Raw genomic sequence first — 23352 nt, forward strand, 5'->3', positions numbered from 1 at the left:
ATCTTGCCGCTTGTGTGGTTCCTCGCATTCATTGCGGTATACCCACCGAGATAGCCTGACGCCCCACTGATGTTAGCATCTCCCACTCGTTCCCTCGCCTCTTGACTGCAGCCCTCGACAGACTCACCAACGCGGGATAGAAGGCTGGGATCCGCCCTCTCCTTGTCCGCCCTCATACTTGACACTGGCATCTTCGCCGCCGTGGAACTCGAGAATCGGAGTGGGCACTCTAGCGGGCTTGCAGCTGGGGTAGTTGAAGTCATTATTCGTGTAAAAGGCCCCCGCGGCTGGCGCGAATGCCGCGAACTCGCCCCCGACGGTATCATTGCATGCAATGGTGTCGACAAACCCACCGCCCATAGACAGTCCCGTAGCGTAGATGCGCGCGCTGTCGATGCAGTAGTTATGCCGTACATCGGCCAGCAGGTCCCAGACGAACTGGAGGTCCTGCGCGACGCTGGCCTCGGAGTAGTTTGCGCCGGCCCAGGCGCCGCCCAGCCCGTCAGGGTAGACCATGATCTTGTCGCGTGTGAACCGGGGCTCGTTGAGCCGCGTGTCGGCCTGGAAGAAGAACCCGATGCTCGAGGAGCCGTGGAACCCCAGGATGGTTGGGTACGCGTGGTGCTTGTCGTACCAGAGGGGGATGTGGATGCCGTATGTCCGGTCCATGCCTCCCGACTTGAGCTTGCGGTACTCGGTGACGCCTTTGAGGATGTGTCTCTTCCCGCAGCCCGTGGTATCGCCACCGGTGTACTGTGCGACTTCGGAAGCGGCGACAGCCGCAAGGAGGAGTGTTGAGAGCGCTAGTGACTTCATGTTGGAGCAGTGCCGTCGAGGTTCTACCGGGCTGCGTGCCAGATCTGGGATTTTATCCCTTGTGCGATGCTCTTGATGATTTCTGGGTTAGGTTTTGGTCAGAGTTCGTGGCGTCCCCCAATTATTTCTGCCCACGTCCACATGTCAGTTGAAGGATTCAGCTCGTGACTTGCCAAACAAGGCAAGTTTTATGATGCTCCTCGTGCCTACCAAGAATGACACTCCTTGGCCATGTGATCGGTACGCTTAGTATAAATTAAAAGTGTAAAAGAGAATATGAACTCTAGATATTGATGGTTATAAATATAAAAATTATCTGCCAAAACAAAATAGACTGCATTTGAAGTCCGAATGTCATTAATAGCCGGGATTGGCGTATACCTAGGTCATATCCCTGCAGTGAGAGAGACCTCGAAGCATTTACTAAGAAGTACATATGTTCCAGCAGAGGTATCGTAAACCACATGCAAATAGACTTAAGACACCGCCGATGACTTACCTATATGATGATTTGGGGATCAAGTGGGTGTCTTTCAATCAACAACCTATAGTTCACCCAAAAATGCAGTTTATAATAGAACTTATCGCAGCATCATGAAAGGGTCTGGAAACTTCGATAAGCCATCGCAGATACACAAAGAATTTCATAGAGTCAGTACATATCGCGTACACTCTCCATACAACCTGGCCCTCATAGTTGAGTTATTGTCCCTGGGGTTCGTCAATACCACTCAAAATTGATTGCATCCCTACTAGTCATCGACGCAGAACAACTTACCTCTTGGCCCACACTCACAGACAACCGTCTCATGCCGTGCAGAGGATCCTGGTCACTGGAGGGAAATCCTTATCCGTCCGCACCCAGCCACTTTCTCGATACAGCCAGATACAGGACCGACAGGTCAGACCGGTCCTGCTGACATTGTGCTGACAAGTGCGTCGGTATGCACTGCCTCATTATTTGATAGGTCCTGAGTCAATCAGGGCGTTAGGTCTGAACAATTGTTGGCTGGAGCATCCACATAGCATGACGTGGAAATAGCATCAAGACCTCGTCCCTGTCTGGTGAAGATGCAGGTCTGGCATTTAAGGTGGTGGGTTCCCCGCGTTACGGCGTTGCGGGGTGCATGATATCCCATTCTAGATGCAACGGCTGTCACATTTAGACGCTGCCTGGTTCCCCGGTTAGAATACGAAATGGGACCCTCGGGTGTTCCACCAACCCGAGCGGTTATTCCCGTCTTGTTGGTTGTCTTACTCTATATCCGCCAAGTGGGCTAGCAAAAGGGGAGAGCATCAGAGTAACATCAACCTCGGGTAAGTTGCCTAGCTCCAGGTCTATCCTAGATTAAGGTTCTTGAACTTCGATCGGCTTGCGTTCTTTACTTAGAGACTGTCTCAGATTCTTCCGCCTCGGAATCAATATCCTCGATACATATTCTGCCTGAATTGACGATCCCCCAACCGTTGATGAAGAGCAGAGAGCACTGCTTCATGAGGGGTCGTGCATTACTACACACCCACTCGGACCAAAGCATCACGAATAGGTTGCCTCTTCCCCAGCAATGGGCATGTAGGTATCCAATCGCGTAACCAGTTTGGGGTGCTACAGAACATCAATGGTCTGATGTAGTGGATGGATGTGTATCATGAGTGAGGGGTATGGGCGCCAATTGATCGGAGGTTCGGAGAAGTCTCGCTAAGAAATGAATCTAATTCGTATACTTAAACATGTCTAGACGTCAAGGTGAGCAGGTGGTGGTTTTGGAGAATCCAACCTTCTCTGCATCTGTGCTCTGTACCCGCATGAGCACGAGAAGCTAGGTACCTATCTACACCTACCAGTAGCTTGAGGACCATCATGAGCGGAACAATTCCTGACGAGTTTGATATCATCGTGTGCGGTGGAGGGAGTGCGGGATGCGTTGTGGCTGGACGGTGAGTCGCCCATGGCCCATTCTGGTCAACCTCGCTAACGTTGCCCAGGTTGGCCAACTTGGACCACAAGCTCCAGGTGCTTCTAATTGAAGGCGGCGAAAACAACCTCAACAACCCATGGGTTTTCCGCCCGGGTATCTACCCAAGAAACATGAAGCTGGACTCCAAGACGGCGACCTTCTACGAGTCCAAGCCTTCCCCATGGCTCGCGGGAAGAAAGGCAATCGTGCCTTGCGCCAACATCCTCGGCGGAGGCTCTTCCATCAACTTCATGGTTAGTGGATCCCAGTGACAACTGCAAACTCCCAATTGACTCGTCAAAGATGTACACCCGAGCGTCTGCGTCCGACTACGACGATTTCCAGGCCAAGGGCTGGACGACTGAAGAGCTGCTCCCCTTGATGAGAAAGCACGAGACGTACCAGAGGGCCTCCCACAACAGGTATGTAGGTATAGATAAAATGGAACAGATCGTCTTTCTTATATCTATACAGAGACATTCACGGCTTCGAGGGTCCCATCAAGGTGTCTTTTGGCAACCAGTACGTCACCTCAACCCCTAAGATGTATCTTGGAAAGATCAATTTCTTACATCTCCAGCACATACCCCATCAAGGAGGACTTCCTTCGAGCCGCCGAGACTCAGGGCATCCCCACCGTGGATGACTTGCAGGATCTCACCACAGGCCACGGAGCCGAGCATTGGCTCAAATGGATCAATCGCGACGTGCGCAGCACTACAAACCCCCCATCTTTGCGTTTGTATTTGGCTGACCATGATCAGACTGGCCGTCGCAGTGACAGTGCCCATGCCTACATCCACGCCACGCGCTCCAAGCACTCGAATCTCTATCTGGCCTGCAACACGAAAGTCGACAAGGTCATTATTGAGAATGGGCGGGCTGTTGCGGTGCGCACAATGTAGGTCTAAATTTCTCTGCCAATGCCTTGCAATAGCAATAGTACTAAGACGTGCAACGCAGTCCAACCAAGCCACTAGATCCTAGAGAGATCAAGGGCCGCACTTTCAGAGCCCGAAAGCAAATTGTCGTCTCTGGTGGGACTCTATCGTCTCCCTTGATCCTGCAACGATCTGGCATTGGTAAGTGAGACCTGAACTATAGCAGTGATTATGATCTAACAATCAATCCCAGGTGACCCCAAGAAGCTGAGGGCCGTCGGCGTTAAGCCCATTGTCGACCTTCCAGGCGTTGGTCTCAATTTCCAAGACCACTACTTGACCTTCTCCGTGTTTCGCGCCAAGCCTGGCACCGATAGCTTTGACGACTTTGTTCGCGGCGATCCCGAGACTCAGAAGCGTAAGTAACACGGTCCTATAGACTAAAACTCCCAAGCTCACTCGCACAGGCGTCTTTGAGGAGTGGAACCTGAAGGGAACTGGGCCTCTGGCTACCAACGGCATCGACGCCGGTGTCAAAATCCGTCCCACCCCTGAGGAGCTTAAGGAGTTTGAGAAGTGGCCGACTCCTCACTTCAAGGACGGCTGGAAGTCGTACTTTGAGAAGAAGCCTGACAAGCCCGTGATGCACTACTCGGTCATTGCGGGATGGTTCGGCGACCACATGCTCATGTGAGTGCCCTTGACCATTGCAAACTGACACCCTTCCCGATGCTGACTATTATCTTTCGCCAAGGCCCCCTGGCAAGTTCTTCACCATGTTCCACTTCCTGGAGTATCCCTTCTCGCGCGGCTACACGCACATCAAGTCAGCCGATCCCTACGCGGCACCTGATTTCGACGCGGGCTTCATGAACGACGAGCGTGACATGGTGCCCATGGTCTGGGGTTACATCAAGTCGCGTGAGACGGCTCGGCGCATGGACGCCTACGCGGGCGAGGTGGCCAACATGCACCCCTTCTTCAGCTACGACTCGCCTGCCAAAGCGCGTGACCTGGACCTCAAGACGACCAACGAGTACGCGCTGCCCGGGAACCTCACGGCGGGGATCCAGCACGGCAGCTGGACGCAGCCGCTGGGCGAAGCCGACAAGAAGGCCAATGTCGCGTCGACCATGTCGAATAACCGCGCCGACGTGCGCAACGAGCTCGAGTACTCGACCGAGGATATCAAGGCCATCGAGGAGTGGGTCAAACGCCATGTTGAGACCACCTGGCACTCCCTGGGGACGTGCTCCATGGCGCCCAAGGAGGGCAACAGCATCGTCAAGCACGGCGTGCTGGATGAGCGTCTGAATGTCCACGGCGTGAAGGGCCTCAAGGTGGCGGATCTAAGTATCTGCCCGGACAATGTCGGCTGCAACACGTAAGTGCCCAACTCGAACAAACGAAGATTTGAAAAGGGAGTTTGATAATTAACATGGATGTCTCACAGGTATTCCACTGCGCTGCTCATCGGAGAGAAGGCCGCCGTCCTGGTCGCTGAGGACTTGGGCTATTCTGGAAAGGCCTTGGATATGAAGGTTCCCACTTACCATGCACCTGGAGAGTTTGTCCTTACTCATCGTCTTTGAGTTGCTCCGTATGTAGTGAGATCATGGATCACTCGTGTGTACTTTGTTTCTTTGGATACTGTCAACCTGTAACGTCAACAGATTGAGTAGTAGTTTTGGATCATGATAATATTGATAGTTCCCTTATAATGAATTACTCAATTCACAATGCCCATGAAATCAGATCAATTAGAAATATGGTGATGGTGTTTGACCACGATGAATCATCATGGCATAGCTGTAGGGTGGTAGCCACATCTCTTAGACGGGCTTGCGGAGGCACACTGTCTTGATTCCCGTTTTCCGTGGGTAGTTTTTGGTGAGAAATAGCTCAATAAATATGTGCCAAAATGTTCAGACAGCTTAATTTCCATGCCCAGATCCTCGGCTGTGCTGACAAAAGCCGCAGTTTGATCGGAAGCCATCTTGCTGGTCGACGGGTTCCGTTACCCGGTGCAGGTCACAGGATGGTTATTCCAAGTGGGGATAGTCTCACACGGATGATGGCCCAAGTCCCCTCTGCTGGAACTTATAAAAGGGGTTGGACATCATTTCCCCTGCTAAAAAAGAGTATTGTCTGGACTCACACAGGTAGAGGTATACCCTACTGATCCTGAAATTTCATCACCATGCCTGCCGCAAAGAGACCCGTCCGGGTCGCCGGAGCCTCCGGTGGCTTCGCCGACCGACAACGGGCAATTCACGATCTGGCAAAGAGTGGCCAGGTCGATGTCATCATCGGTGGTAAGTATTTGCAAGAGAGAAATCAATTTTGCGCAGCGCTAACACCGGTGATTGTTCGCCAGATTGGATGTCAGAGTGCACCATGGCCATCCATGGATCCAGCAAGATCCACAACAAGGAGGTCGCCGCGACGGACCCGAAAGCAGCCATCAAGGAACTATTTGATCCGTCTTTTATGGGGAGTCTAGGACCGGCACTGCCGTGTATTCAGCAAAACGGCGTCAAAGTTGCAGTCAATGCCGGTGCCAGCGCCCCTGGACAACTGGCCAAGACTGTCAAGGAGGAGGTGACGAGACAGGGCCTGGACCTCAAGGTAGCCTGGGTTGAGGGTGATGATGTGACGGAGCAGATGAACGAGCTGCGGAAGCAGGGCGAGAAATTCAAGAGCATTGACACGGGCAAGGACCTAGATGACTGGGGCCACGAGCCCCTATGTGCGCAGTAAGTCCTCATCCACAAAACACGCTCCAAAACAACGGCCAACGCCCAGTTATCTAGGTGCTATCTCGGAGCCATGGGCATTGCCGAGGCCCTGCGTGCGGGGGCAGACATCGTCATCTGCGGCCGTGTGGCCGACGCCTCGCCCGCTGTTGGAGCCGCTGCCTGGTGGCACAACTGGAAGCCCAGCGACCTCGATGCCCTCGCGGGTTCTCTGATTGCAGGACACCTGATCGAGTGCTCAACATATGCGACGGGGGGCTACTACTCCGGCTTCAAAGATCTCTTTGACGGCTGCGAGAACCTGGGCTACCCTGTTGCGGCAATTGAGAGCACTGGAGATGCCGTCTTCAGCAAGGAGGAGAACGGCACGGGTGGCGAGATGAGTGTCGGCACGCTTACCTCGCAGCTGGTGTACGAGATCCAGGGTCCTCTGTACTACAACTCGGATGTGACGGCCAGCATCGAGGGCATTCGCTTCGACCAGGTTGGCAAGAATGAAGTGCGCATGACGGGCGTCAAAGGCGCGCTGCCGCCGGCTACGACCAAGGTTGGCATCACAGCTCCCGGCGGCTACCAGGCCGAGTTCCACTACCTGTTTGTGGGATTAGACATTCAGAAGAAGGTGAGCTTGTCTGCATCTTCGTCGTGTCACGGTTGGCTAACAACGAGGATAGGCGGAATGGACCGAGAAGCAGATCCGGTACGCCATGCGTAACCACATCCACAAGTTCTCTAAGCTCAAATTCCACCTCGTCGGCTCGGCGGCCGAGGACCCGGAGACGCAGGACTCGGCGACGGTCGACTTCCGCATCTTTGTGCAGACCAAGGACCCGTCGATCCTGGGGTTGGGCAGCTGGGCCAGTCTGGGCGGCGCCGACTCCTTCACGCGCTGGTGCATGCAGAACTTCCTGCAGTCGGCCCCGGGAGCCAGCATCGTCCCCGACAGCAGGCAGGCGTCGGGGAAGCCCATCTTTGAGTACTGGGTGTCGATTATCCCCCAGAGCGTGGTGCGCCAGCGGACGTTCCTCGAGTGGAGCGGCGAGATCATTGACATCCCGTCGCCGGCTGAGACTCAGCCCTATACCAAGAACCAGCGGTCGTACGAGACAGCCTCCCCTGTTCAACTAGCCAGCTTTGGATCTACCACTCGCGGTCCCCTAGGTTGGGTTGTCATGGGCCGCTCCGGTGACAAGGCTTCCGACGCCAATGTTGGCCTCTTTGTCCGCCATGATGATGAGTGGGATTGGCTGCGAAGCCTGTTGACGACGGAGAAGCTGATCAAGCTCCTCGGGAAGGAGTATCTAGGCCATGGAGTCGACCGTTTCGAGATGCCAAACATCCGCACGGTGCATTTCCTCGTCCGCGATCACCTGGATCGGGGCTTCAACTCGACCTCATCCCTGGATGCCCTAGGTAAGAACATGTGCGAGTACCTGAGGTCCAAGTGGGTAGATATACCGGATCAGTTCTTGGCCAGGGGCAAGATCTGATTCACCCGACCAATTGGATGGATGGGTCACGAGAGCAGTTGGGAGGTGTGATGATAGAAATAGAGATCAAAGATGATGTTATAGATAAAATTTACAGCGGATGTTATGTTAATGTAATTGTAGACTGAAACTGACCAAGATGAGTGAGTAAGGTAGGGGTCAATGTTTGTTTGCACAGAACATGATCCTTGTGGTTCCGAACATGGCATCCATAAATGTTTGATTATGCAGGAGTTCAGAGCAAAGAAAAACACAGGATATAAGAAGAATTAATGACCCAGTTGATTGAAGTTCTTATTACCAGGTACGAGGCCCTGATGCGGTTCGATAGGACTTGGGGCTGAGGAATGGCATCTCGACCATCCGCATGCGCATCGAGCTGACGACTACTTCACTGAACTACAGCTCTCTTAGATCGATGCCAACTATGGCAACTTGTGCGACTTTATGATGTCCTTGGAACTCAACATCTACAGCCCCAAGGACTACCAGGAAGCAAAGGTTATTATTAGGGCATATCTGCATTTTGGATTCGGGATACATCATCAGTGACGACGGTGCAAATTGATCCGCCTTGTGCCTACTAATAAGAGGCTAATAAGAGGCAAGATGGGGCGTATTGACCTGGAGAATGATGCCAAACTACAACTTGTAGTAGCTACAACACAGTGTTCAACTAGTATAACAGTATAATTCAATGCTCAAATTCATCCGCGGATGGAGGGCCCTTGTTTGAGTTTCATAGCTGCTGGTCCCGGTCGTAGTGCTTTAGCGGCTTCATATTGGCGCCTTTCGGCACATGCAGCCTGTGGGGATCGTTGTTTTGTTTCTTCGTTGAGGCGATAGAATACCCCAGCCTGAGCCACGGTACTAGACTGCTTCAGGTCCGGCCAATGACTCTTACGGCAACGCTCATTGGACCAATGAGGCAGTATGCGGAACAAACACTTGAACCCACTTTTTGCAAGCTGAATTGATGCTGGGGCGCAGGTGTCCAGGATGGTTGATCTTGGTGGAGAGGGGGCTTCTGCCTTGTGGTTGCCTAGGATATGTACTGCGTAAAGTCTCAACTCCCAGCCCTGAGACAGCCTATTAGATGTACCAAGACATGAACAGCCGAATTATTATTGGAACATGTGGATCTGAGCTCTACGTTGAGCTGGCCGATGAGTAACTGGCTGTGGGGGCCTGGGCATCAGCCTGCCGCAGCCTGTTCTGGCCTATGTCTGTCCACGTAGTTTGCTCCACTTGTGTCTGACATACTCGTACACGAGAGCCCATGGTGTCAATAGCATGGCGCTGATGTGAGCAGCCTATTCACGCATTTTCTATAAGATTGGCCTCTTCTCACCCACTTTCAATCCATTCCTCCATCACTCGTCTGGTCAACGAGGACCTCTGGCCCACCTCTTCTCCTCTCTCATCATACTTCCCACATCATTGATACCGGGAACCTCCACCATGGCCGACACAACGGAGCCCAGCAAGATCACCGGCGACAAGATGTCCGACGTGGTTGTTGTCTCGGCCCCGGGGTCGACAGATGGGAACAAGGAGGAGAGTCCTGCGACTGACACATCTGACTCGGCAGATGAGAAGAAGGATGAGAAGTCGGGCATCGACACAGTCGAAGAGTCTGAGAACGAAGACGAGGAAGAGAAGAAGGAAGAGAAAGCAAAGGTCATGGTTGGCTCCATCTCTGAGAGTAAGGACCTGTACGCCAAGTACGACGAGCAGGGCAACAAGTCGTGGTCCGAGAACCCCCCCGATGGCCTGGAGGAGGCTGCCGAGAATGAAGAGACACAGAAGTATGCCGTGCTGGTTCGGAAGAGTATGTCAACCCCAAATCCCCCAGCCTATTTTGAGTGGGATGATGCTAACTTCCCCCTAGAGAAACCCAAGGAGGGCGATTCCAGCAGGAACCTCGTCATCGACAGTCTCATCATCCAGTCCCCCTATCTCAAGCGCGTCCTCGCAAATGTCCTAGACGGTTACCCTGGTATCGTCACCAAGGTCTCGCGTCTGACCTTCTCCGCCCCCTTTGAGTGCTTCGTCCATCGCTGGGACGCATTTACCGCAGCCAAGGATGACCCCGAGCACGACGACCTAACCCGCCAACACGTCGATCTACTCTACAACATCATGAAGGCCGAGCTCGGCGACCTCATCCGCCTGCGCCAGGACTACTTTGAAAACAAGGTCGTCGCCTGGGAGCATGCCTGGATGCTTTTCCCGCCCGGCTGCATCGTCCTCGGCTCCAGGCATGGCAAGCCAGTCGCCGTGCGCTTCGACCAGGGACACTACACAAAGACACAGTGCGGTTACGTATACGCCATGGGATGCGAGGGCGTGGACTGGGACGGCACTATCATGGGTTGGACCGACATCCCCCAGCAGGTGCCCCAGTATCTTGGCGTGAAACCCTTCAACGAGCTGCCCTGCTACCCCATCGAGTATCACGTCAACCCTGAAGCTATCAAGGCTCTCCTGCGGGCCCGCGGTCGCGTGTTTGAGAGCTTCGCAGGCTTCCACTACAAGGCCTACAGCGGGACGGCTCTGTACCACCCGGAGGTCAACAAGGACAAGACGCGCATGGAGACGGTCGAGTCGCGGATCGTCATCGACGGGGCAAACTGGGAAAAGTGCAACCCGGAAAACGTGGTATATCTGAGCTCCATCACCCGGTACGACAAGACACCCCGGTCGCGAAGGGGAAGCGTTGACAGCAACGCCTCCAACAACAGCAACGACAGCGACGTCGATCTCGTCGAAGATGGCAAGCCTGCACCCCTGACAGAGGATCAGGCTCTCATGGCCGGCCCCATTGTGCGCGGCTACTCTCTCAAGAACAAGCGGTGGATGGAGTTCTTTATCGACAGCATTCACGAAATCACATTCGACGACCGCGCCTTCGACTCTCTCGTCCTGCCCGCGGATCAGAAGGACCTCATTCTAGCGTTTGCCCAGAGCCAGGTCAAGTACAAGAACGTATTCGACGACATCATCTCCGGCAAGGGCAAGGGCATCATCATGCTGCTCTCCGGCGGGCCCGGCATCGGCAAGACCCTGACAGCCGAGTCCGTGGCCGAGGAGATGCGCGTGCCGCTGTACATTATGAGCGCCGGCGACCTGGGTTCCAAAGCCCACGAGGTGGAGGAAAACCTCGGCCGGATCCTGAGCATGGTGGCCAACTGGAACGCGGTGCTGCTGCTGGACGAGTGCGACGTGTTCCTCGAGGAGCGCACCGCCCACGAAATGGAGCGCAACCGCATCGTCGGCATCTTCCTGCGCCTGCTCGAGTACTACGAGGGGTGCCTGTTCCTGACGACCAACCGCGTCAGCAGCATGGACCCGGCCTTCCAGAGCCGCATCCACCTGTCGCTCGAGTACCCTCCCCTGGACGGCGAGGCACGCGCGGCCGTCTGGAGGGGCTTCCTGGACAGGACCGTGAGCCGCAACGGGGGCGCTGCGGGTGCCGCGGCGCATGAGCTGACGGAGGAGGAGGTTGGCCTGCTGAGCGGGCTGGATCTGAATGGGCGGCAGATCAAGAATGTGCTCAAGATGTCGAATCTGCTGGCGTGCCAGAAGGAGGAGAAGCTCAAGTATGAGCATATACGAAAGGTGCTCAAGGTGGAGGGCCACTCGTTGTAAGCAGATACATGAAGGGACTCGTGGGATTCAATAGAAACATAGATAATGACAAATACCATTTTATACTTCAAAATACTTGGACATCAATGTTGGCTTCGACATTCAGAGCATAACGAACTCTAAGGATGCTATTCCTTAAGTCAACAAAGATGAAACTTGCCAGGAGAAATTATTTTGGCCCATTCACAGGCGACTTGGAAAATCTGCCAGCACAGAAAAAGCGCCATCATGCATCTCATGAGTACATATGATACAGATCGCCACGGGAATCCTGAAATTGCATCCATATTTGTATCAGAAATTCAACAAGGCCAAGAACTACTAAAGCAGGTTATCCACAAATACACTAAAATTATCACCTTTCACTTTTCAGATCCTTCTATTCCATCTTCGCTCTCCAATGCCACCACAGCTATCCGTAGGATAATAGAGTCCTGCTACACCAGGCAAAAGCCAGCGAGGGCGATTTGGGACATGCCGCCGACACTTCGCGAGATAATTGCAACCAACCGCTGTCCCTGAACACTTCCACTCAGCCCACCAGATCTGGGGAACGGATCTAAGAGATGTGCGTAATTCGACCGCAAGTTGATAAGGTTTATCTTCCCAACGATGTTCCTTTCAACGGAGAGAAATATATGCCGGGAAGACTTGGATACCACGGAGCCCCGTCGAATTCGCATCTCCAACGCCTCTCTCTGTTATCTCTTACCCCTCCGGTTGCTGAGTTCAGATATATAACTTATCCTTCCTCGCTACGTTCCCACTGCGCACGATGGTGATATGCCCAATATCCATCTTCACCTGGGAATCGCCCACCAAGCCAGGCAATCTCCGCAACGTCTCGCATCGATCAAACGATTTCACACAAGAGAATTCGGCCTTGCCGCATATATCACTAGAAAAGTCGGCGCCAAATCGAAGGAAAGTATATCCATCGAGAGTGTCAGCCCAACGCCTGCGGAACCCGTAGGTACAGCCGAGAAAAATGCAGGTTATGGCCCAGATGAGAAATAGGGTAGCAACCACGACAGGAGGCACAACCCCGCGCTCAAGGACCTTGCCCGCCTCTGAGGACGTCAAGTCTAGACTCTTATATGCAGCGTCAAAGTTGTCGATGCCATCGTACATGAGCTGCAGGGCGTCAACGGCATGGGCACGCAGGACTGCCCTAAGGAGAGTTTTTGCCTGGACAAAATTTGGATAGTGGGCTAGGATGCCGTCCCTCGTTGGTGCGGGAGCGTTGGTGGATTTGAGGAGGTTGGTGAGTGGAGCGAGGAGGATGTTTGCCGCTGCGTCGCCAAATGATGTCTCATTAAAAGGTTCTCTGTTGAACGAGGTGAAGGTTTGCCCGTCAATGTCAGCCTTTCCGAAAGCAGACTTTCTTACACAGCGGACTCCGATGGGGGGAGATAATGAACGAATGCCGGTTGATACTATGTTAAGGGCCCCGCCCTCGGTTGTCTGCGCGTTGCCGAGATTGTCGACGTTTGCAAAGGAAGTTGCTGGGGACCAACTTGGACGCAATGTTTTGTTCACGGAGAAAGTTCCATTGTTCTCCTCCAAGATGTGGCCCAACCCAGTGATGGGGGTGTCGACGGTGTCGTCGAATTCGCCTCCAGCGTCATAGAGTGGCGCAATCTGTACTTGCCACAGAACATATTCCAAGATATTCTGCTTTGGACCACGTTCTTGGTTTAAGGGGCTAGAATGGCCGGGTTTTAACATTAGCTTAGACGAGTCGGATATCCCGATCTCCGCGTAAGCCCACAGGTTCTCCGGGGTAGAGAGCCGGGAGCTGTTGAAAACGGTGATTATATCCTCCGAGTCTTCTGGCACAGTTGTGCTGTAATAATCTATAGTAGATCCATCTGGTGGGGAGGGATCACCGATGTAACCTACATGGCGGGCGTGCTTCTTGTTTAGGATAGTCAACTCAGATTCCGTCTCCACAACTGAGCAGTTCATCCCAAAAAGCAACCCCCATGCTTCACCAGCCACCGGCGCTGAAGCTTGTGGGCCAAGAAAGATCTCTGCAATTCCCGCTTCGTTCGGTTCCTTCGCGTCAGGGAAAGCATTAGGCAGGTCTTTCAAGAAGCTCCACTGGTCGCGACGAATATAAGGTGGCGTATATGCGATACCGAGTCCCGGAACCTTCGGTACCATGCCTGATAGCCACTGAGCAGCGTTGTTGTTCTTGTCCGGTCGATCCCAAAAGTTCTCCAAATTGCGGCCGAGCACCTCGGGATGATCTTGGGTTTTTATGTAGCCGTCGGCGAGTTCCATCGTCAATCCAGACAGAGGCATGGCAGCAAAAGGTAAGATGCTGATAAACGCCAGAGCAAACCATAAGCGCTGCGTTATTCGTTTCCTTCGCAGCAGCATCTTGACGCATTTCATCCATCCGGTTGGACCGCTCCAGGTACTTCCGCTATGCATGAGCAGGACCATGGTATTGTCAACTTGCCAGAAAGGCTCATGAAGCATGGCCGCCTCAATACCCACTAGGCCATACTTGGACAGGTTGAGGCCAAAAACGCCAATGACGAACCACGAGTAGAAGATCCAGAGCTCCTTCAGTTGCGAATATTTGAGACCATTCGTATCCCTCGTCAGAAAAACACGCCAGATCCAGATATAGTAAACTGTGACGGCGATAGGTGCCACAATCAAGACAATGGATCGCTTGTAGTATCGATGAAGTGGATACCCCCTGATGGGCGGCCGAGTGGAAATATTCGCTGGCGCCGCAGTATTATGGTAACTACCAGTCAATGTCTGCAGCCTGTTCATTCTATCAGTCGTGTTTTGCAACATCTCTGGGACCTGGACAAAAGCACTAACTCATACCCTGCTCCTTGTATTCGAGGAAGAGGTTTATTCAAATCTGGTTTGCGTCGGGCCATTTTCCAACTTTTGATAGCGTGCTAGCACTGCTAAGTTGATAACGGGACATAGGAAGGGAGGAAGGAAATGCACGGTATGGCTCTGACGATTTATAACAAGATTACCATATATTTGGCATATACTTCAAAGATGTAATAAATATTAACAAGGCTGAAAAAGGGGCAACCGAAAGGTTGCGTTGTAGTGGCAATCAGGCTGGCAGAGGATTTTCCCTTGCTGCCGTTTGCTGTTAAGGTCAATTAGCCCGTAGGGATACACACACCCAAACACAACCCATAGCCTTATTGTAAATGCCATGCGAGAATAATATATTTCAGCTAATTAATACACAGGTTGAACCAACATGTGCGAGTAGCTTAATCAATGCGAAGGTATATACTATGACTTTGTGATGCTGCTATGGCCTTGCGATGCTGCTATAGCCTTCCGTACCTACTATACGGAGTACTTAGGTAGGTAAGGCTACGAGTACATAGGAAATATGCATATGTACGGATTTACGGGCCGAACAGTGATTTATTATTGGAATAAATGTACGCATCTTCTTTGGTCAAGTCCCCAGCCTTGTGCGGCTCAGGGCGGCATGTGTCAGCCAAAGATGTCCGTATAATGCAGGGAGCTATATTGTGTGTATGCATATTGAGCTCCTTCGAAAAAGGCGCGCGAAAAGTGCGACACACGCTTTATATAGCGCCAATAATGCCTATCTACTGGCTCACAGACCAAGGACTGTGCTGCTGCGTATGCCAGACGAGGCCTGGTTGGACCCCGGGTCCAGTGCGTGCGCCGTGTCCTCTGCACCACCAGCTCTGTCGGTCAAAAGATTGTCGTAGCGGAGATGGATGTTCCCCCCACTACCGTTCCACGCACCGCAAGTCACCACCTACCAAAGTCCATCTACTCAACTATTCTCTAGATCTCCCGCGTGGACTAAGACTAACCGGTCATGCCTCAGAGGACTCAGCGCGCAGACACTCAGGACTGCTCAGTCGTAGCGGAGACCAGCGCATACTAAGACAGACCACATCTGAGTCCTGGTATCCATTGTCGAAAGGTGCGTCATCCACGCAGCCAACTAAGGTCCTCCGTCCCTTATATAGTTTACGTCACCAATATATTAGAGGTGAATATATCGATAATAAACTAAATTCATATAGACTTATCCTTACGTAGCGTATTCTTATATGCCTGTTTAATACATCTAAGTAACCTATATTACTTAATTTAACAAGTGAACTTCAATCCTTCTTAATATCAGCAAATAAATGGCGTCCCTGTGCCGGGATTTTTCGTATATTTTTGAATCGTGCGTCGGAAATCATGTGGGGAATCGTTGCCCGATAGAATTGTAATTTAGATTTCGGGACAGTTCGAGGCTGTTGTCGATATCTTTTTGGCCCATGTTTAGGCTTGCTGGTGGATTTAGGCTGTCGACTTCGATCTCTTCGGTTCGCTGTTGCTTTTGGAGGAGTGCGAGGTGCGGCGGGCATCTCGGCGAAAAGGTCATCCATAGTGGCTAAATTATATTCCATGTCGGTGTATTCAATACCTTCTCCCTCAGTTTGCAGTGGAGACTTGAAGTCTATTCAAGGTTAGATTTAATGGTAAGAACCAAAGAATAGCTTGTTAGCGGGGATAGAAAAGGAACTCTTCAGTAAACTGTGAAGGAGGAGAATAAGAGAAGCGAGGAAAATGGAAATAGAGGAACATACGAAAAGCAACTAGGGGTTAATAGACATACCATAGGCAAACCTCAAGATCATTCTAACACATTCATGGTCAATTTGACGACCATATCTCTGTGGGTCGATAAGATACATAGCACCGGACTGTCGGAAACCCAGACTGTGGTCTTCATCCTCATATACCTCAACCGTTCCTCCAAACATAAGGCTTTCCCAAGCCCTACCTGACTCTCCGGCGAATGTTCCATCTTCGAGCTGTTTGTTATAATGCTCTGCTATATAAGTAACATCAGGAGGTGTTGTTGGCTCTATGTATCCAGTCAAGAGGCCAACGAATAAATGGACAAGTTCGTGGGCCACGGTGATTGCCATGAGGAACATAATCGACTCGTGAGCAATCGTATTATCTTTGTTGTTGCGGTAAGCCAAGTAATCGGCCGAAACCATGTTGCTAACCATCTATAGATACAATCATTAGACCTGGCCAGCTGACATCGCATTTGAAATCTCTGCAAAACTTGGTCCTCAGTCATTGTCAGGGAGTTTTTCTCACCGTCTTTTTGAGATTCAAAGTCCCAGCTTCGTATGGCTTCCAGTCAGCCATCTTAAGCCCACCAGCTGCCCAGTCTGTTCTATCCAAGGCTCCTTCTCCGCCAATATGGTTGGTGAGTACGATAGGGACGAAACTGCTTCGTAGTTTAGTCAAGAACCAGCCGACCCACCCTGCCATTTGCCCGGGATTGCCTTCATATATATATCTTTTACCATTGGTTCTGTGAGATTTGATCAAAGCGTTTCCAATCTTGGTGAGATTAGCTTGTCCTTCCTCGGTCTCCAGCATACTCAGGCCGAGGTTGACGATGGAAGCCACTGCTCGGAATCGCGGCTCGTCTTTATCACACGCTGTTGTTGTTCGATTGCTGGGTTTTTCGTCTGGCTCACTCCAAACAATTAAACCGCCCAAATACTCAGGTACTTGTTTGGCATCCGAAGGACGAGAGCTGCCGCAAAGAATCGTCAGCAAGCTTGAGAGGTATAAGAAAGAAAAGTGGCTTAAATGTGTGTCTGTCATAGGTATAGCGTAGGTATTTTAAGCCCAGAATATGTGTCATAATATAGGACAAAAGTGGGTCTAGGTTGTTTAAGGCTCCGTTCTAGAGGTAGCTCACCTTTGAGTAGACATTTTGCACTTCCTGGATGAGCTACGTCGTTTCTTTTTCTTTTTTTCTTTCTGGTAAAAATTCAGTCCGATAGTAGCGTTCAGTAGTTTGACTCAATGTTGCTGAAGTATGTTGAAAAGCCATCCGTGGAGTGAGGCTTATGGTCGCAAAAAATGTTATAGTTCGTCTATCCTTTTTATAAACACCTCACAGACGAAAGGCACTGCATTTTCACGCATGTGAAACCAACTCATAACAATTATTTCTTTCTTTAGAAATTTTCTAGTCTCGTATTTTGGTCTTGTGATGGTCTGGTCTTTTCGCGGGTTGGTCTTCTGATGTCTGACCTCGCCATAGTCTACCGCTTTCATGGCCTCGTTTTGCAAAATTGTGAAGGGAGTTATGACATTGACTCCTGATTAGCTGCTTACTCCCTTGTTTTAAGCCAAACACCTTTGACTGAGAAATCCCCCTTGCGTTGCACTCGGGATCCCATCATAGTTTGTCTATACACGTAGCTGTAATCAGAGTCTAAAACAGCATTTTCATAAATTTATAATGGGAAAACAAGAAAGCTATTCAAATTTGTTAGCCTGGTGACCAGAAGCTCAAGGGCATCATTCGGGGTGGGATTGGACACGTGTAAATAATACGAAGGCGGATAGCAAACTTCCCATGTTTTGTTGTCGACGCCAAAATATGAGTACCACATGAATGGAGTAAAACCAACACTACTGGTACCTAAGGTACCTAGATACTAAATCACCAGTTATGTACCAGTTCCCAATACTAACTTAGTACCTACATATGCACGAGTACGATTGTTGCTACTCAAGACCTCGGCTCGGCCCCCGTACCATTCCACAAAATCAATCACTGTCCTGTTATTTACATGGCCCACCTCCAGTCAAACGCAGTTCCAGCAATCAAGGGCAGCAACTGTAGTCAGGATCCTGTGTATTACCCGTTGGCAAAAGGGAGAGAGGGTGGGGCAGCTGCCGCCGCCAACCAAGCTCCTACAGTCATCTGCCAGCCTGACCTCGCATCCTTACATAAACCACCTGCATATTCACCGCAAATCCTCAGCCAACGCCCACATCTTGCACCACTCTGCCCATGTCAGACTGACGAACTTCTCAAGTTACAACAATCGTTAGTGACAGCACATCCACTCATCATCATCACTTCCGCTCTTTCTCGCTTCTCCCATTCCTCCATTTTACATCCTCCCCAGCCCATGACCATCATGGCCTCGCCCGCCCATCGCTTGTCAGAGTCGCCGATTGACATCCTCGACGAGACCCACAGTGGCACCTTTCGTCGCGCCCTTTCAAACGTCCTCATGACTGAACTTACGTTTGAGACGTACGCTCAGATAATTGATGGCCTTCCATTGAAAGACGTAGCTTGGGACAGAAACCCAAGAGCCTGCAGAATCTGCCTACAGCACCCAATTAACACCCACGTCAAGCTGTGCCGTGCGGCATTCGACAGAACAGTCAGGTTCCTCAATGAGTTCGACGCTAGCAGCCTCAAATTCAATCACGAAGTTATTGGTTGCCATCCTTATGAGCCAAAGGATTCGACTAACCGTCACAGACACTCGCTGCCTATCAAGCTGCTCCCAAGTCCTCGCGTTCCTTCAATATGCGACTAGTCGAGTTGACCGCCCACGCACTCCACCAGATTGCGCTTCATTTGTTTCAAAAGTTCGAGAATCATCATAGCCCCGAAACAACTACTGGCTTGGATGTCGAGGCCGTAACGCTCTGGACAAGACACGACGACCCCCCAGAACTCTTTCCGCCCCTGCCGCCCTTCCCCACGCTGTTTACACATGGCGCATTCACCGCCCACAAGTATTATCCAAATGGTGTTGCTGACATGGTTGGGTATTGGGCCCAGGACCGCATCCTCGGAGGGGTCGCGCTCTTCGACCACAGCCGGAACTGGGGGGTTGATCAGAGGGATCGTGAGCCGAACATGTGGTATCAGAGTGCCCGAGCTGGACTCACTTACCGAATCTGTCAACTTCTCGATGAACAGCAGGAGCAAATTGTGCGGTTTCTCCTCGACGAGCGCGGCAACTCTGAAGGTGTCCAATGCCCCTTTCCCATCCTTACCAGTACCGACAACAGGACGCGCATGGATTCCAGTGATGCTGTTTCTGTCTACAAAGTGTACCAGAATCCATGGGAAAGACCATATCTAGGCCCTCCGACACGCCTACAGAGGAAGGGACCATGTATCAGGAATCGGATAGACTATCCAGAGCTTCCCAACCCAGCCGATCGACAGGCGCAGCTTAAACTACGCCACGAGGCTAACCGGTAGGACTAGCAATAATTTCTGGATAAATCTGTGAGTTTCGTACAATACATAAGTTGGGCTATGTTAACAATGATACTAACACAAAGTTGATATGCAGTGCCTTCCTTTCATGCCTTAACTGCTTGCCATACACTATTGAAACTCAGCATTTGGTATGTACAATGTTAAGCTCAACCCGCATACACAGCCACATGCTACATTCAATGTTCGTTACAAATTCCCGTGGCCATTCCGCTCCGGCGGATAGGGCATTCCTCAAGAGGCAACGCTACCCACCCACCTCCCCAAGATGTCATCGATCAGAACGACCCAACATAGGCATTGAAGTTGAACTTCTCGCACGCATCGCTAATCTCCTTCTCGCTCACCCCGCCCAGAATCTCCTGCCCGCCCCTGGCCACCGAGAACTTCTGCGCGCCCACGCCCATAGTGAAGTTGGCGGTGTGGATGCCCGCCTCGACGGTCACCGTCACGGGCTCCTGGCCGCCGCTCGTGACGGTCAGCTCGGCCGGCTCGGTCAGCAGCGTCGACACGAAGACGAGGTCCTCCATCAGCTCCCTGCCGGTCGGGGCGCCGAGAGGGTCTGCGCTGCACTCGACGCCCTTGGGCGTGGGGCGGTACCAGTAGACGAGCTGGTCGGACTCAACGGTGGGCGTGTCGGCTCCGGCCTTGTAGGCCGCGATGTAGGGCTTCATGAGAGTGCGCCAGGCGTCGTGGGGGAAGCCGTCGGCCCAGGCTGAGGAGCCGTCGTCGCCGTGCTTGGGCTGGGAACCACTAGGAATAATGGTCAGTAAACATGGGGGTGGAGTGTAGATACAAGTGGCCTTACGAGATGTAGTGGCTCTCGCCAAAATCTATCCAAGCATTAGTGATGTTTACAACACGAAAGTATACAAGTAAAGTGACGCACCGTTCCAGCTGACAATCTCAATCATCGGGGGCTTCATGGCGAGCATCTGCTCCCAGCGGAGCGTGGGCTGCTCCTCGCAGATAAACGCCCAGTTCTTGTTGGCGAAATGCGTAAAGAACCACGGGGACACGGCTGTTCAAAGTCAATAGGCGGGGGAGTGGAGGGGAGGGTGAGAGGTTATACTGACGGGCCATGTAGGGCTTGTCGCCAAGGTTCTGGATAAACATGTCGTCCCAGACGGTCGTCATGGGGCCCTTGATGACTTTGTTCTCACCACTAGTCGGCCATGCATACCAGGAAAAGGCACCGTCCAGCCCGTTAGTGGCGCTTGGGATGGAGTTTGGGTCCTCGACATTGGGGATCACGGTCAGCTTCTGGTCCGACAGCGAGCTCTTGACGGGGTTCCAGTCCATGGCGTTGCCGATAAAGGTGCTCACGATGGCGCCGTCGTTGTAGTACGCCTGAGCAGGGCTGGCGGTAAAGTTGGCGAGGTAGTCAGTGATGAGCCCCGTGTCACCTGGAGTCCAGTAGGCAAAGTCGAAGGAGATGAAGACCTTGAAGTCCATCTCTTCGGCGGCGGCGTATGCGTGGGCGAGCTGGTCGGGCGTGTATTTGTCCACGCTAGGTGGTGCGCAGTTGAGGGCGAAGCCATCGATGCCAATGGCCTGGGCCTGCTCAATCTCCGCCTTCCAGTCTTCCACGGTGAACTGTTCCACAATGCCAATCTACAGAGAATATGTCAGTCCAGGGATCTGTAAATGATGATTGAAGGAATATTGTCTACCATGAAGTGGGCATAAACGGGCTTGGTCTCCTGCGCGGCAGCAGTGCCAGCGAGGGACAGCAGTCCAGCCAGAGCCACGACTGCGTTGATCATCTTTGGATAATGGCGAATCTACTTGATAGAACTGGCCTGAGGAAGCCCATCTTCAAGGAATGGTGTCTGCTCACTGATTTATATAAACTTTTGGCGCGAAGGGAAACACGGCGGCGCTCAACGCCAGGATCGGATGTGACATGGAGAGGAACGTAACAGTCGAACCATTGCAGGGGTAGTAAATCGCCCAGTCGGGAAAATTATACGGTTAACCTGGAAACCCATTGCATAGTACATGTAGTATTCATAGTACGTCTGACTACGAATGGGATCGGATGCGATCGGCTGATGAGTGCAACTCGGCGGTTTTCCTGGATGACCTGCCTTTTACTGACACTCTGACATGGTAGGATCATGACTAGTACTATTGGGCAGAAGGCAATTATAGAACCGGGGCATGTAATCCGGATCGTTACTAGCGACCCTGCATCGGAGTGATCCGATACCCTGTAGAAGGGAGTGGGCGCCTCTGCGAACGCAAGTGTAAGTGACACTCGTACTCGTAGGGCCTGAGAGTTGCGATGCCATGTAATTGTCAAGGCCGTGTTTGCGACAATCACAGCACATGACGCATTCCACGGCCTGGAATGACGATGAAGTGAATCGCGGAAAATCGCGAATCTCGCTAACATGACACCGACGTTCTATTTTCAGGTCGCAAGGGCTCGGCACAACGGTAGATTAACGGTATATGGGGCCCAAGCTCAGTCCCACAGAGCAGCCGGTGAGAATGCGATTTTGTCTGTGCTCGTGTATCAGCCTGATTCTGCAAAAGAGACTTCAAACCTTCAAAAGCACAGTTCACGGGTCTGAGACTCGGCAGGGGCTGCCGGGTTAAAATACTCGGCAAAAAAAAAAAAAAAAAAAAAAAAACCAAGAATCCCACTCCATCCTATTGACACCATGTGGTCTAGTTTCGGCCTGCGGCGGCACGGCACCAGCGGTATTGCGCCGGTAGGTCATCGTGGATTGCTGGATTCACGGATTCATGGATTCATGTCGCACTCCCCAGCGCGGTATCGCAGCCGAGGCGCCGGAATGAGTCCTCGCTCGCAGCACAAGCAATGTGAGCAACGGTTCGAGACCGCTAAGTACGAGTACTCGTACGGAGTACGTGGTGAGCTGTAGAGGCGGCGAGACCCAGCAACATTAGGACAGACCGCAGCTTTGAAACAGATGTCGAAACTGTTGCGGTGTGGGGATCCCAAGACCCCGGCCAAAGGAACATTGCACGAAGCAGTTTCCGGAAGGTCGACAGTCGCCTCATACACGATGGAACACGGATGATGACGGAGGATTCCAGCTCCGCAGTCACATGAATCCTACAAGTTGACAGCAAACACCTCCAAAAACAAAAAGAAAAAAGGGAAAAGAGCGTGACGTCCTTCTTTGACAATTTAGACAGAACTCTATGGCAGTTTCAACGACCCCCCGAACCGTTCTTCAATGTACCTCTAGATACATAGATTGATCAAGGCGGACGGGCATCTTCCATGGCCATAGCAGTGCCGCCGATTACGACTACGACAACGACATGACACGGGTCAATGCCGCCCTCACCGACACCTTCACCGATGGCGTTGACGATACCTACGCGGACCAGCTAGCAGGGTGCGCCATGCCTACGACGCTGCGGTCAATAGCGGCATGAAGGAAAAATCTTCATCTCCTTCGACTCCAGCGGGTAGGAGTACTCGTACCAGCTCGGCGGACGGCCTCGTGGACCACGTGATTGCCGCGTTGGGCGGACATCCCAGCCGGACAACCCAGCAGCCCAACTCGTCCTCAAGATCTCTTCACCGACATGTGCCAGCGACGTGGTTGACACGGCGGGAGGCCCTACGGGAGGCCCTGCGCGAGGTGCCGTCATCTGAACTCTCACCTTTCCCGCCCGGGACACGCATCCGATTTGGAGACGGTTGAGACGGTT

The 23352-nt window shown here is 52.2% G+C and overlaps 5 protein-coding genes across 5 annotated transcripts; 3 read left to right on the forward strand and 2 right to left on the reverse strand.

The window, feature by feature from the left end:
• Nucleotides 1–123: 123 nt before the first annotated feature.
• Nucleotides 124–816, reverse strand: ACO1O0_001589 (CE1 family esterase; the record flags this gene model as incomplete). Its single annotated transcript, XM_083191072.1, has 1 exon — nucleotides 124–816. The coding sequence occupies one exon, from the start codon at nucleotides 814–816 to the stop codon at nucleotides 124–126; it is 693 nt and encodes a 230-aa protein (XP_083052286.1).
• Nucleotides 817–2677: 1861 nt separating this feature from the next.
• Nucleotides 2678–5043, forward strand: AOX1 (GMC oxidoreductase-domain-containing protein; the record flags this gene model as incomplete). Its single annotated transcript, XM_083191073.1, has 10 exons — nucleotides 2678–2754; nucleotides 2803–3028; nucleotides 3078–3196; nucleotides 3249–3296; nucleotides 3355–3481; nucleotides 3539–3675; nucleotides 3738–3856; nucleotides 3909–4073; nucleotides 4123–4345; nucleotides 4410–5043. The coding sequence occupies 10 exons, from the start codon at nucleotides 2678–2680 to the stop codon at nucleotides 5041–5043; spliced, it is 1875 nt and encodes a 624-aa protein (XP_083052287.1).
• Nucleotides 5044–5855: 812 nt separating this feature from the next.
• On the forward strand, nucleotides 5856–7901 carry ACO1O0_001591 (acyclic terpene utilization AtuA family protein; the record flags this gene model as incomplete). Its single annotated transcript, XM_083191074.1, has 4 exons — nucleotides 5856–5970; nucleotides 6033–6411; nucleotides 6469–7033; nucleotides 7086–7901. 4 exons carry the CDS (start codon nucleotides 5856–5858, stop codon nucleotides 7899–7901), a joined length of 1875 nt encoding a protein of 624 aa, XP_083052288.1.
• A 1461-nt stretch (nucleotides 7902–9362) lies between these two features.
• Nucleotides 9363–11552, forward strand: ACO1O0_001592 (P-loop containing nucleoside triphosphate hydrolase protein; the record flags this gene model as incomplete). The annotated part of the gene is made up of 2 exons (XM_083191075.1): nucleotides 9363–9732; nucleotides 9793–11552. 2 exons carry the CDS (start codon nucleotides 9363–9365, stop codon nucleotides 11550–11552), a joined length of 2130 nt encoding a protein of 709 aa, XP_083052289.1.
• An 8382-nt stretch (nucleotides 11553–19934) lies between these two features.
• ACO1O0_001593 (glycoside hydrolase family 71 protein) lies at nucleotides 19935–21422 on the reverse strand (the record flags this gene model as incomplete). Its single annotated transcript, XM_083191076.1, has 5 exons — nucleotides 19935–20409; nucleotides 20465–20489; nucleotides 20546–20677; nucleotides 20733–21270; nucleotides 21330–21422. 5 exons carry the CDS (start codon nucleotides 21420–21422, stop codon nucleotides 19935–19937), a joined length of 1263 nt encoding a protein of 420 aa, XP_083052290.1.
• Nucleotides 21423–23352: the final 1930 nt, after the last annotated feature.

Source organism: Amphichorda felina (assembly GCF_050947745.1).
Source record: "Amphichorda felina strain 45539 chromosome Unknown scaffold_2, whole genome shotgun sequence".
Taxonomy (NCBI): Eukaryota; Fungi; Ascomycota; class Sordariomycetes; order Hypocreales; family Bionectriaceae; genus Amphichorda; species Amphichorda felina.